General features: G+C 39.7%; 1 protein-coding gene and 1 long non-coding RNA gene across 5 annotated transcripts in view; one reads left to right on the top strand and one right to left on the bottom strand.

Annotated features, from left to right (window-relative positions):
- Window positions 1-13,685, top strand: part of LOC126912830 (uncharacterized) — a 481,090-nt gene that overhangs the window by 417,886 nt on the left and 49,519 nt on the right. The gene's annotated exons all lie outside the window — the stretch shown is intronic.
- Window positions 1-13,685, bottom strand: part of LOC118269701 (uncharacterized) — a 185,769-nt gene that overhangs the window by 37,163 nt on the left and 134,921 nt on the right. The window contains exon 1 of one of the 3 annotated variants that reach the window (XM_050706986.1): window positions 13,491-13,630. The exons of the other annotated variants lie outside the window; for them this stretch is intronic. Within the exon in view, the coding sequence (XP_050562943.1) occupies window positions 13,491-13,557 (67 nt within the window). The 5' untranslated portion in view covers window positions 13,558-13,630. Of the gene's footprint in view, window positions 1-13,490; window positions 13,631-13,685 lie in introns of those variants that run through there. 3 annotated transcript variants of the gene reach the window in all.

The following is a 13,685-nucleotide window of genomic DNA, read 5'->3' on the forward strand; positions in this document are numbered from 1 at the left end:
CCGGCCAGAAATCGTGGAAGAGGTGGTCGGCGCCTTGTTCCCCCGACTATGGAGGGGCTTCACCCCTCCATCTATGACTCCGCCCCCTGCGGTGCCCAATGCGGGCCACAGCGACGACGACGACGACATCGTTCCGGAAGTGACCGAGGCAGAAATGAGAGCGGCGGTGCGCCGGATGGGCGCCAAGAACACCGCCCCAGGACCCGATGGCCTGCATGGCAAGGCGTGGGTCCTGGCCTCAGAGGCTCTCGGGCCTCGATTATTAGGTCTCTACAGCGCATGCTTGGAGAGGGGCCAGTTCCCACTTCAGTGGAAGACGGGAAAACTGGTCCTCGTGAAGAAGCCGGGGCGCCCTGCGGACTCTCCGTCCGCATACCGGCCCATTGTGCTGCTCGACGAGGTGGGAAAAGTCTTCGAAAGGATCATTTCAAACCGCCTCGTCGCGCACCTGTCTGGATTTGGGCCGGACCTCGCGGATGGACAGTTCGGCTTCCGTAGAGGGCGCTCCACGGTGGACGCCATCATGCGCGTAAGAGACCTCACGACGGGGAATGCAGTGTCCAGGGGTAAGGTCGTTGTGGCGGTGTCTCTGGACATCGCCAACGCTTTCAATTCCCTACCCTGGAGCTGCATACTGGAGGCACTCCGGTACCATCGGGTGCCTATCTATCTCCGTCGTGTTATCGAGGCCTACCTGACGGATAGGTTCGTCACCTACCCCGGTCACCAAGGTGAGTGGAACCGGCGAGAGATGTCGCGCGGTGTTCCACAGGGTTCGGTTTTGGGGCCGCTCCTGTGGAACATCGGTTACGACTGGGTGCTGCGCACCGACCTCCCGAACGGTGTCAGCGTAGTCTGCTACGCCGACGACACGCTGGTGCTAGCGCACGGGAGGTCGCACCAGGCGGCGGCCAATTTAATGGCGAGAGCGGTTGCGACAGTCGTTGCAAGGATCCGGCAACTGGGACTCGAGGTGGCGCTCCACAAGTCCGAGGCCATGTGTTTTCATGGCCGCGGAAACGCGCCACCTCCGGATGGGTCCCAAATAACGGCAGGAGGGGTTACCATCGGCGTCGAGACGACGATGAAGTACCTAGGACTCGTCCTCGACAGTCGATGGAACTTCGTGGAGCATTTCCGACGTTTGGCTCCTAAGTTGGAACGGACGGGGGCTGCGCTTAAGCGGCTCCTGCCCAACCTCGGGGGCCAAATGCCTCCTGCCGGAGGTTGTACGCGGGGATCGTGCGGTCCATGGCCCTCTACGGCGCCCCTGTGTGGGCGCCGAACCTGATGCGGCGGCCAGCTCGGGCGCTGCTCACGTCCCAGAGGGTCATGGCCATTCGAGTGATCCGCGGATATCGCACGATCTCCGGAGAGGCGGCCAACCTCCTTGCCGGACTCCCGCCGTGGGATCTGGAGGCGAAGGTGCTCGCGCGCGTCTTTAGTTTGCGCGCCGACGCGCGTCGCCGGGGCGAAACTCCACTGCCGCGCCAGATTAATGCGTGGCGGGATGAGCTCCGGCGCGATCTCATGGCGGAATGGCAGCAGCGACTGTCGCAACCAAGGGCTGGGCTCGCTGTCATTGCAGCGGTAAGTCCCCTCTTTGAGGAGTGGCTAGAGAGGCGCCACGGCGTCCTCACCTACCGCCTGACGCAGGTGCTTACCGGACATGGAAGCTTCGGTAGGTTCCTGTTTCTGATTGGGCGGGAGGAAACGCCCGGGTGTCATCACTGCGAAGACCGCCCGGAGGACACGGTAGAACATACGCTTGCGGTCTGCCCTGCGTGGGCTGAGCACCGCCGTGTCCTCAGGGATGTGGTCGGCGACGGCGCCCTCTCGCGTCCGGCACTGATACAAGCCATGGTGCGGAGCGAGGGGGACTGGGATGCCGTCTCCTCCTTCTGCGAAGCAGTCATGCTAGCTAAGGAGGAGGCGGGGCGCGTGAGAGAACGAACCTCCTCACGCCCCAGCCGTCGCGAGAGACACTCCGGGCGTCGGGGATCGCGCGACGATCTCCGGCCACCGTAAGTGCGGGTCTGCGGACGGTGAGCAAGGGTAGCTCGCCGCCCGACCAGAACCAGACCCGTGCGTGCGGCGCGTCGCGTTCCGCGCGCGCCTCAAAGAGCCATCAGACCACCACAGATGGGGCCCAGTAGGGCTGATGCCTAATCCGGAGCTGCGGACTACCTAGCGGGTTTACCGGGGCTCCGGCTCGACGGGCAGGAGTAGGAACGGGGTGGTTTTTAGTCAGTAAGAGTCTGACACTCCCTCTCGCCTCGCCCAAGGCGGGAGAAGTCATTGGATGATTTTCCACCCTCAAAAAAAAAAAAAAAAAAAAAGGCTAAGTACTATTGGACGTCTCGATTTCCAAATTGTCGATTGTAGTCGGATTGTCGATCGCACTTTGTCCGAAATAGTACTGAGTGTCAATTTGACACACAAAGGCGTGACATCTCGGACTAGTTACGCTTAAACTCCGTTCAACTAGAGGCTTGCAAACTAATCCTCTTTAAACAAACATTTCGATTTTAATTGTCACGTTGGATGTTGTAATTGCGCTTGAAAATACATTATAAAATATGTTTATTAAAAACATTCGTTTTATCAATTTTGTTTTATGAAAATTTATATGGATACCAGTATCGAAAAGGACTTATATAGGGTACGTACATTTAAAGTGGGCAAAGCTAACCACCCCATTCCTACTCCTGCCCGTCGGGAGGTAAAAATCTATTCCGATTATAATATATCCAAATTCAAAATATTTATTTCAATTAATCCTTAATTAGGCACTTCTAATACGTCAAAATAAAATTATCTGTAAATCTGTCTATCAACAAAGCTAGATGCTTATTCCAAGAAGCAGAAAACTCCATCGTTTTTCTCTAAAAAAAAATGTTTTTACAATCTCACTGATACTATGTATATATATACAAGTCAGACACCACAAAGCCACAAACCAAAAAGTATTTATGTGGGGCTTGGATGTGGTATGGACCCCACTATAAATCGCCAATCGACGTAACTAAAATAAATATACCTCAGCCTTGAAACTATCCAATAAAAGAGTCGCTAATGTAAAATCGTTAATTAACTCCGCGTCGTTATTTTTAAATGGGTCAGCATTGCTCTCTATTGCTCTTTGGAAGCAGTACAGTATGAGGTCTTATAAAAAAAACCAGCATAATATTTGTTTTTCATAGTAAACATATTATTGATTTATTTATTTACAATTTATAATATGATGAAGTAAATAATATTATGTTTCTAATTTTGTTATTGTTGTGTGCTTCTTTCACATCGTAATGCGCTTTATTTTATACGTTCTTGATATTTAAGGAAATTTTATAACATTATTTCAACGTGCTTTGAAAAAACATAATATAAAATTGACTACAAATATATAAACAGAAACTCTGCAAACGTGTAATGGGCAAGAACCTAAAGAAAATTTAATATCATTCGTAATGAGTTATGAAAGGTAGACGGCCGTCCCTTTATTTAAAAACCCAGTAATGATTTCGATTTGACCTTGAATTCAACCTTACTCAGTTGGAAACAAGTAGGTAAATACATAAAATATATAAAAATATTTTTATGTTAAATGGTTTTAATAAGCTTTGTTCTACTTATCAAGCCTTTACGTTTGATATCTATAATGGAGGCAAACAGTTGTGAAAAAAAAAATAGATTGTATTATATAGTTATCAAGATTAAGCTTTCAACTGCCATTAGAAAACTGTTGAAGGCAAATTCTCAATTTTCCTCTAACGTAGGTCACCGGTGACCTACGTGGCAGTTAAAGTATTAAGCATGTGTAAGAAATATCAGATCTGTTATCAAGAAATCATCAATAAAATACAAATTACTATATTTGACCCAAGTAAACCAACGCGGCAAGATAAATAATACCGTTTAATTCTGTTTTTTTTTTACCAAACCGCTTCCGCTTATACCTTAGCTTCCTATATTAGACTGTTGATGATGCTTTTAACTGTAATTCCAGCAATTTCGGTTGCCTCAAGTCGATTCACTGTTGCGATGCGTGCACTCAAAGTTCTTCGTTCTTTTGTTCATTACAGTGAAATTTTACAACGATGGCTTGAAGAAAATTTAGTTTCTAGTGTCGGTGAGTTTCTATTCAATTTCCTGTATACAAGAGATGCTAGTATATTGGGTATGAAATATCCTATGTGGTATATCATCAGCAGATTAGGTCGTGGGCGGCTATACCACCCAATTCACCGGTGTCTGATCTACCTTCCATCAATGAGCTCGTAACTGTTATTAAAACGTTGCCTATGAATAAATCGTCTGGTGAGGATAAAGTTTCAAATAAAATGATAATAGAAGCGTGCAAATCTGCGGCTGACGCGATCCTGTCTGTCTTTAATCGTTGTATAGCGGAGGGCGTCTTTCCTCGTATATGGCGACGTGGATTCATTCGCATAATACCTAAGAATGGAAATAAACCACCCGATGACCCTAAGTCATACCGGCCTATTACGCTTTTACCATCATTAGGAAAACTTCTTGAGCGGCTTATCGTTCCTCGTTTGCTGCCTGGTGGACCGAAATTTCACAATAATCAATTTGGTTTTACTGTGGGTAAATCTACTGTAGACGCAGCTCTCTCTGTCCGAACCATAGTGACTTCATCTGAGCACAAATATATAGTAGGCATTTTTCTAGACATTTCCGGTGCCTTTGATAAAGCGTGGTGGCCAATGCTACTCCTTAAACTGAAGGGTCGTGGTTGCTTTAGTAACATATACAAACTATTATACACTTATTTTCTTCACGGTTCTGTAAAACTGAAACTTGGTAATTTTTCTCGGTCGAAGTCGTTGTCAATGGGATGTCCTCAGGGCTCGGTTATTGGCCCGTATCTGTGGAATTTAGGGTTTGATGATTTGCTCGCGACCCCCTTCCTTCTGGTTGTACGTTGACTGGATATGCGGATGATGGCCTTTTGTTAATACAATCAAATACTCGAGCCGGACTAGAGAATTTAGCTAAGGACTGCCTCAGTAGAATCTCGCGATGGGGCGAACGTAATCGATTAACTTTTGCACCCCATAAAACCTATCAATTATTGCTTAAAGGAAATTTGAAATCATGGCCGTCTATTAAATTCAATAACGTTCCCGTCAAACGTAAGGAGTCGGTTTGCTATCTCGGTCTAGTCCTAGAAAAAAACTTTTCTTTTATTGAACATATTAAGACTATTAGTGAGAAAGCCAAAAACAATTTCTATGCGCTCACGCGAATTTCGAAGGCTACCTGGGGTCTCTCTTTTCTTACGCTCAGAACCATCTACGGAGCAACCTACCTGGGATGCGTGTGCTACGGGGCACCAATGTGGGCTGATAGGGCCACAATAGGCGCGGTACGGCGAAAGCTTCTCCAAGGTCAGCGTCTAGCCTTGATCTTTCTGTGTAAGGCTTATAGGACGGTTAGCACAGAGGCCCTACCTGTGCTCGCGGGACTACTTCCAGTCGATCTTGAGGTGCAGCGACGTGCTGCCATGTACTATAATGCGAGACCTAACTTTTCCGCAAACTTTCTAGCACAACGTGATCGAAACAAAATTGATAGATTGCTCAAGCCTTTAACGGACGTCTGGGATGAACTTCTGACTGAGTGGCAGTGTAGATGGGAATCTTCTACCAAGGGCCGCCACCTCTATCAATTCTTTCCATCCGTGCATGAGCGACTGGAGAGGACATGGTTGGAGGTGGATCACTGTGTTGCCCAATTTCTTACTGGCCATGGCAACTTTAAAAGCAAATTGTTCTCATTTAAACTCGTTGATTCACCATGGTGCCAATGTTCGACAGCGGAGTTGCAACATGAGCAATCCGCCCATCACATACTCTGGGAGTGTGGTCTCTGGCAATCTGAGCGTGACACTATGTTGGATAATTTAATTGTTTCATCAGGTGTAATATATTACACGGACCTTGTGGAGTCTCGAGCAAATTTCCGTGCGTTTAGGCGTTTTTGCCATACCTATTATTGGAAGCAAGTATAACAGCTCACGCATAGGACCCATTTAGTATTAGCATTTAATATTTTAGTTTTAAGTAAAATTTCCGTGGTGCTTGGCGACTGGGCTTCTCCCAGTTGTGCAGTCTCTTTTGTGCCTTAAGGCTTAAGTCATCCTGTCTCCTGCATTAAATTCACCGAGGGAAGTGGAAACTATCGTTTTCTTTTCTTCTCCTCTAATAACATCTTCTGATTTGTTTCGTTGCGGGATCCAAGACAGTCATTCATTTCCCTGGGACGCGCCGGACTTCAGTGTTCCGGTGTTTTCATGTTTGTATCTACTGTAGATCCTGGCTTACAGGAGTTGCAGCGGTATGGGAGGTTGTGGCGGGCTTGTCCCAAACAAAAAAAAAAAAATCCTATGTGGTATAGCAACATCATTTTTGTTTATGTATGTATCGACGTGCATGACTTTACAATTTCTCATGGAAAATTAAATGAGTTCTTTGATGTGGTACTTCATTTCATAAACCGTTGAGGTAAATATATCGTATTTTCAATATGCTTATCATATTTTTAATACATCATAGTTTTAATATAATATGTACAAACATAATATCAATTTGGTATTTTTTGGAACAGTCTCTTTAACTTCTTCCTTTCTTTTTCTTTCTTTTTTGTAACTTTTTATATTGTACAAAGTACTCATGCAAATAATAAAATGTAGTTTCTCCAACTGTAGAACAGTTGATCTTAACTTGGAATAAACTTGCGAACATCTACATAACAAACGACTCCACGACTAAAAGAAACAATAGAATTAAATGAAACACTATGTTTTTAAAGTTCTCTGAACAAAATGCTAAGGAAAACTAACTAGCTAACTAGCATAGACAATAAAAGAGCCAACACTGGCTGGCTGCAAAATTAATCGCACATCTGAAAGCTAAAACCTACGCCATGTTTAAAAAAAAAGACTTAAAAATAAAATCCGATTTCGCAATTTGTCTGCAGAACACTGCAATGTTTTTAATTGAAATTTATTCGCACGGTCTGCACCTTTTTTCTTTTTTTGAACATTGTTTTGGTGTATATATTATTTTATTATGTTTTTATATGGCGCGTACGTTATTGGGTATAATAAATGCGATCGCTTGTTGCCTGCGTTACCATTTAAAGTCAGTCAGTCATTTCAACGTTCCGAACATTTTGAATATCAATGATTTTAAAAGAATGATTTATTTATATGTGTTTTGTTTCAGAATTAAAATTCTTTCGATTTATAGCATATTTCAATGGTGTTTTTTTGTATGGTCAAGTATGGCTGTTGTTGAGTATTGTATTGAATTTAATTTGTTGTTTGTTTTTCACTTTGAGGCAACAATCGCATTATAACTATGTACCAAAACTCAAGTTGCGTTTATTTACTTAGGTGCACATAAGAACTTAAAACGGGATAATTCCTATGTTTATTAGTTTTTGTGAGTTTCTAATATATCAGCACTGTGTGGAGACGAATTTTGCTCCACATTACATAAACATCCACCCGCATATACTCTAGTTCATCCGTGATCATGGTGTTTGCAACAGTGCCGAAATATCGGAAACTCATAAAAATGAATAAACATGGTAAATATCCCGTTTTAAGTTCTAATGATATTACTAGTGACCATGTCTGTTTAAAAACTATAGTTATTTAGTAGTTAGTATACTATAGTCGTTGCTACACATTGAGTCAAATTGCTAAGTATAGTAAACTTTTCAACGAAACCAATTCTGTGATAACCATCAATAGTTACTAGTTCTGTTCTGAATCAATCTTTATTTTCTTACATGCATACTAAATAACTCGGCTAACTGTACATCCCTCTAGCTGACTATACAAAGGAAACTAGCACTAACAAGAAACTGGTACACCAATCAAATACCTTTGTACGTACAACGTCGATCGAGGTTCTAGTTAAGGTTCAAAATTGATTGAAAGGAATAGTGCAAATCGTAAAGGATGACAGGTGGAACAAGCTGTCAGCTGTCGTATAGGATTACTCGCTAACAGTGTAAGCAGAGGACTTGTAAAGAGAAAGGTTTTACAATTCAATCACATTCAAACATTTATTATGTATGTACGTTATGTTCCTTTTATGCTCGAAGCAGTAGGTAGAAAGTAGCTATTCATAACACTTACATACATATGTTACTACTACTTACTACTAACTTGAGGCATAACCGTTATGTTGTGAATACCATATAAAATAGAGTTAACCTAATGCCATATAAGTACCATACTACTCTAGACGCCATGCTTTTTAATGAACAAAACACTAATTATGTATCTCTCGTAAAAAATAAACAAAATATGATGTATTGAAAGTTAAACACATCAACAGCCTATAAGAGGCCACTACTGCCTAAAGGCTGCTTCTCGTACAGAGGTTTGAGCGTTAATCACCACGGTTGCTCAATGCGTGTTAGCGATTTCAGTCTTATGCTTAGAAATTATAAACCCGGGTTTTCACACGATGTTTGTATTCACCGTTACTCAGTGGTATCAAAATAATCTTAGAAAGTACATAAATATAACTCGAAATAAGACACATTGGTACTTGCCGTTGGTAAGTTATTCGATCCTTCATGCACGAGAAGTGGGCTTCGAACCACCAGGATATTCACAAAATTGAACAATGAATATAAATAAAAACCATCCATTCAGGTATGTGCTGCGGTAAGCCTAAATTATCTTCTAGAGCAGTTGGTCTACATAACTGTACTATAAGCATCGAGCTAGTAAAAGCCAATGAAATAAACAAAGATTTATTTTATTAACGTAAAGTACTTTTTTATTCAAATAAAAGCATTAAACCATTGTCCTCACGATTTCCTTTATTAAATTCAATGAATATTTTCATACAGGACTCTTTTTAAAATATGTTTAACACACACACAACGTCACGCCTTTTATCCCCGAAGGAAAGGCAGAGGTGCACATGCACATTACGGCACGTAATGCCGCTATACAATGTACACCCACTTTTCACCATTTGTGTTATAAGTCCCATGTAATAGGGGGTGAGCCTATTGCCATATCCTGGACTCAATTCCAGATTACGTGCTACTACTAAAAAAATCTAAATCCGAAAAAAGCCCAGCAATACTTTGCCCGATCCGGGAATCGAACCCGAGACGGCAGTCGCACTTGCGACCACTCGACCAACGAGGCAGACTTCTCCTATAATCTCCATTTATAACTTTTATACGATATTGTTTTAAATTAAAATATCAAAAAGTAATTTATATAAATATGCAGTATTCATATGCACTGTGTAAGCACTAATGAATACTGGTTTTGTATTAGAAAACGTGCCGTTATCAGTTTACAAATAAAGTTGAATTTTCAATGAAGCCTTAGGTTTTATGACAATATCTCTACGTACTTTGGAAGGGCAGACAAAGGTGTTTGTGTGGGTGTTGTACCAAGTATGGAACAATTTTCTTTATCTTTTTGTTGCTAGTCTGATCTTAATGGACGTCGAGACTCTCACGGATCGAACAAACTTAACACATCATACATCTTCTTACTTAGATAACATCAAAAATCGATTATCTATTTTTTATGGAATAGAGGACAAACGAGCCGACATATCACCTGATGGAACGCCATTAACGCCATCTATAGCTGCCCACAATATACCACCAGAGGAGTCAGAAACAGGTTGCCTTGCTTTAAAGAAGGAACACGCTTTCTTCTTTAATGCTTGAAGGTCTTATCGATTGCTAAATACCGCTGGTGACAGTTCACTCCACGAGTTTTGCTGAGCAAGTTTCATTGCACAATTTTCATTTTCATATAAAGAAAATACATTGGACATAAGTCAATCTCCAAAAGGGGCGTATTCGTGTCATCGCTCTGGTACTTTTTACATATAGATGTTTAATGGTAACTATGCATCTCTTCTCATTAAAAAACTATATCTGACAAGCTCCAGACTGATAACCCGTTTTGGAGATTGACCCACCTACGTCATGCAATTACATTTAAATATCGAGACAACAGCGATATGGAGCGAGTTAACTTTTAGTAGGTTTCAATAAATCGGCTTTCAGCTGATTTATGTTTTAATCCTGAACTCATTACCCGACTGCCAAGGAAGGGTTATGTTTTTCGCGCGTATCTTGTATGTATGAGCCTAATATTCTTTATTACCTCATTTCTTCGAAACGGCTTGATGGATTTCGACAATCAGGGTATCGTTAGATTCGTCTTAATTACCCAAGTGTTCTTAGATATGTGACGTAAAACAAAAACCAACATGGCGGCCGTGAGGCGCCCTAGATAGGAGTAAAAAAAAAATTTTTTTATTTGCTACAATATGGGTATCAAATTAAAGAGCTCATCATGAGGATTCCAAAATGGTATATCACTGACATATAGAAAAAATACTATGTACAATTATGTTCTTTATTATCCAAACTAAGTACTCGTATAGGTACTACGCGACGCGATTGACTAGCGGTGTCTGAACTTAAAAGTGAAAAGTGATAATAAAAGTACGTCTTAACTAAATTATTTACAATGAATTTATTTATAAATAAAGGACTAGCGACCCGCCCTCGCTTTGCTGAACGTTAAATAAGGAATCTATCTACATAGTCGTTTACCTATAGCCCATGCGACGCGTCAACTGTAAAGACCGTTTTTTGTCTAAAACTAGTAGAAATTTTGAAACAGTGTAAAGAGCAAATTTTATCTTCATTTAATGTAGAAAATTAATAGACTATTTAAAAGGATAAGGATTAATACTATTACGGACAAAAACCCTCACAATAAAAGATCCAAAAAAAATATATTAAATAGTCCACACGACGAAAATTCTTTTAAAGAATTAGACCGTTTACGAAATTTGTAAATAGTAAATTTTACTGCCCTTAATCCTTCTTCTTTTTCTAATTCCTTTACTCTCTTTGTGTTACGCAATCAATCTAAAATAACTGGATCGACGTGTGTTATTTTTTTATTATCTTGGTATTGGAAGTAGTTCTCTCGTGTCGCGGGTGAAATCTTGAGAAACACATAGCCGTATTATAACTAACTAAAAAGTGTTAAATAAAAATAAATAAATTTAAAAAATTAAAAACCCGACTGCATAAAAAACACTTTAAATAAAAACTGAAAAGTAAAAAACAAGCTTAGTCTAAAAGTGTAGATAGCAATGCTATTACCACCAAATTAAATAATTTTATAATCAATACACAAAAAATAATAATCTTATTGAAACATAATTGAGTGTAACAGTCGGGACCCATTAAATAAACTAGACTAAAATCATTCAATATGGGTCCCGAATGTTGCACTCAATTATGTTTCGCATAAGATTATTATTTTTTGTGTATTGATTATGAAATTATTTAATTTGGTGGTAATAGCATTGCTATCTACACTTTTAGACTAAGCTTGTTTTTTACTTTTCAGTTTTTATTTAAAGTGTTTTTTTTAATAATTGTAAAAGCCAATCTATACTGTGGTTTGTAATAAACCAAGCGATGAATATAAATAGATTAACAATTATTTATAACCACTACGCGGTTATGACTATGGATAACAATGTTCAGTAGGTATGTAACGATATTTAAGACATTGATTAAACAAATAAAAAAGGTTTTAAATAATTATTATGTTATCGGTTTACTCACGTAACTGTTTGACGAGGAACTCGACTAGTTTTAAGCCACGCTAGAGGCATAATCATAAGCAGCATTCCGCGACACACGACTTGGCGATTGTCGCGCTGCTACTGTGTGTAATATGAGCTTCTACTAGTCGAAGTTCCTCTTCAAACCGTTACGTGAGTAAACCGATAACATAATGATTAATTTAGTATGCCTCACGAAAGTTATAATAAAAATTGGTTATAAGATATTTATTTACTAAGTGCAAAATTAAAATCGCTATTCCAGACTCTGAAATACGCAATAAGATTTATTCTAGTCTATATAACTGTTACAGTAAATAGGTGATTTACAATACAATAATACTCAAAAACACTTTTATCAAATATCGAAAGATATCGCCAGGTAAAAAGACACAAGTAGTTCAAGAAAAACTTTCTATTTGTTTTGTTGACTTTCCGATCGATTGAATAAAAGGGAAATATTGTGAAGTAACACGACTTGATTGAAAGGCGTGCTGGTGAATTGAATGAATGAAGTTCGCTGTAGGCGCTGCATGCCTAACGAAATCTGTCGCTTTACAGCTCAACGCGAATCTGAATAAGCAGAAACAAGTTCAGACCTCACTCCAAGAATAAGTGGTAGGGCTGCCGCGATGGAATTCAATTTATAAAGTAGTAATTTCGATTTAGTTATTTAAAATGTTCCAACTAATACCGCAAATGCTTTGAAATTGAGTTTATTTATCGGTCTGCTGTTTGAACGTCTGTTTTCTATTTTATTCTGTGGTACTAAATATAATGGAAATAGTGTCATCCAAATTAAGGAAACTCAGGATAACCGTTTGTGATATGTGATAAAAAACCGTACGTGGTACAACAAAATCCACAGCTCTCAAACATTACACAAAACATTTACAACCTAATCTTACTACAGCCAATTACGGATTTTCAATTTGCTAACATGACATAAGTAATTACGTAATTTACTACAGAACAGAACATGAGTGATAAAAATAAATAAGTTTCAATTACATCTACGGATTCACAATTTACCAACATATCATAATTAATTTTATTTCCAAGAAAAACATGAGTAATGAATAAAAGTGAGTACCAATTTTGACACAAAAAGAAAATATATTAATAATGACAGAAATATAAATCAATCCTCGAAAACTGCTCACTATTAATTATATTATTATATGCCTATTTTTATGCCTTCGTTCCATAGGGAAAATCATAATGAAAAACTACTTTCTTCATCCAAGTTCATAAGCCTAGTCATTTACACGTGCCAGTGACGAGTATTCCACACCTGTCCTTTTTAGGGGCTTTCCAATCCTCTATAACTTTTTCTTAGAAGGCCGTGTCCCAAGAACTTCATTATACATACCCTTTCCTAATACTACTGTCATTCATTTTCTCATAAATAACTATCTTAGCATACCCTTTTCAATTTGGTCTCAATACATAGTCTTTTATTTTGTTTTGTGATGATTGGATATTGAACATAACGTAGCATTACGTTACACTTGTTTTAAAGGCAGCAAAAGACTTAACAAAATACCTTAGTTCCGTTGGCTAGAATTTTAAGTTTTAAAGGTTTCCCGCGTCGTAAGAAACGGTTTTGTCAGGTCATAATTACTAAAAGTTATCTTGTGGCGATTTCCATTCTCGGATTTTCATCCTATCTTACATACCGTAAGTATATAGATATTTCACATTCAATAATATATGTTTGAAATTGCCCGAAACAAAGATTAAATGAAAATAAAGACTAAGATAAACATTCAAATTAATTTCAAATAATGTGAATTAAATAAATAAACTACTCACATAGAAAATCCTTCAGCCAAATGTTTTTTGGAGGCTCCATCGAATAAGTATCGTTTAATCCAACCATATTAATACAAGAGCAGTTTACTGCCGACCAAGCAATTATTACCGCAATAAAAACCCATTTCTTTTACCTTAATCGCTCTCTTTGGTCGATAAGCAAAAACCTCATTATATTCCTTCCGATATTATATT

Source organism: Spodoptera frugiperda, chromosome 30, assembly GCF_023101765.2.
Source record: "Spodoptera frugiperda isolate SF20-4 chromosome 30, AGI-APGP_CSIRO_Sfru_2.0, whole genome shotgun sequence".
Taxonomy (NCBI): domain Eukaryota; kingdom Metazoa; phylum Arthropoda; class Insecta; order Lepidoptera; family Noctuidae; genus Spodoptera; species Spodoptera frugiperda.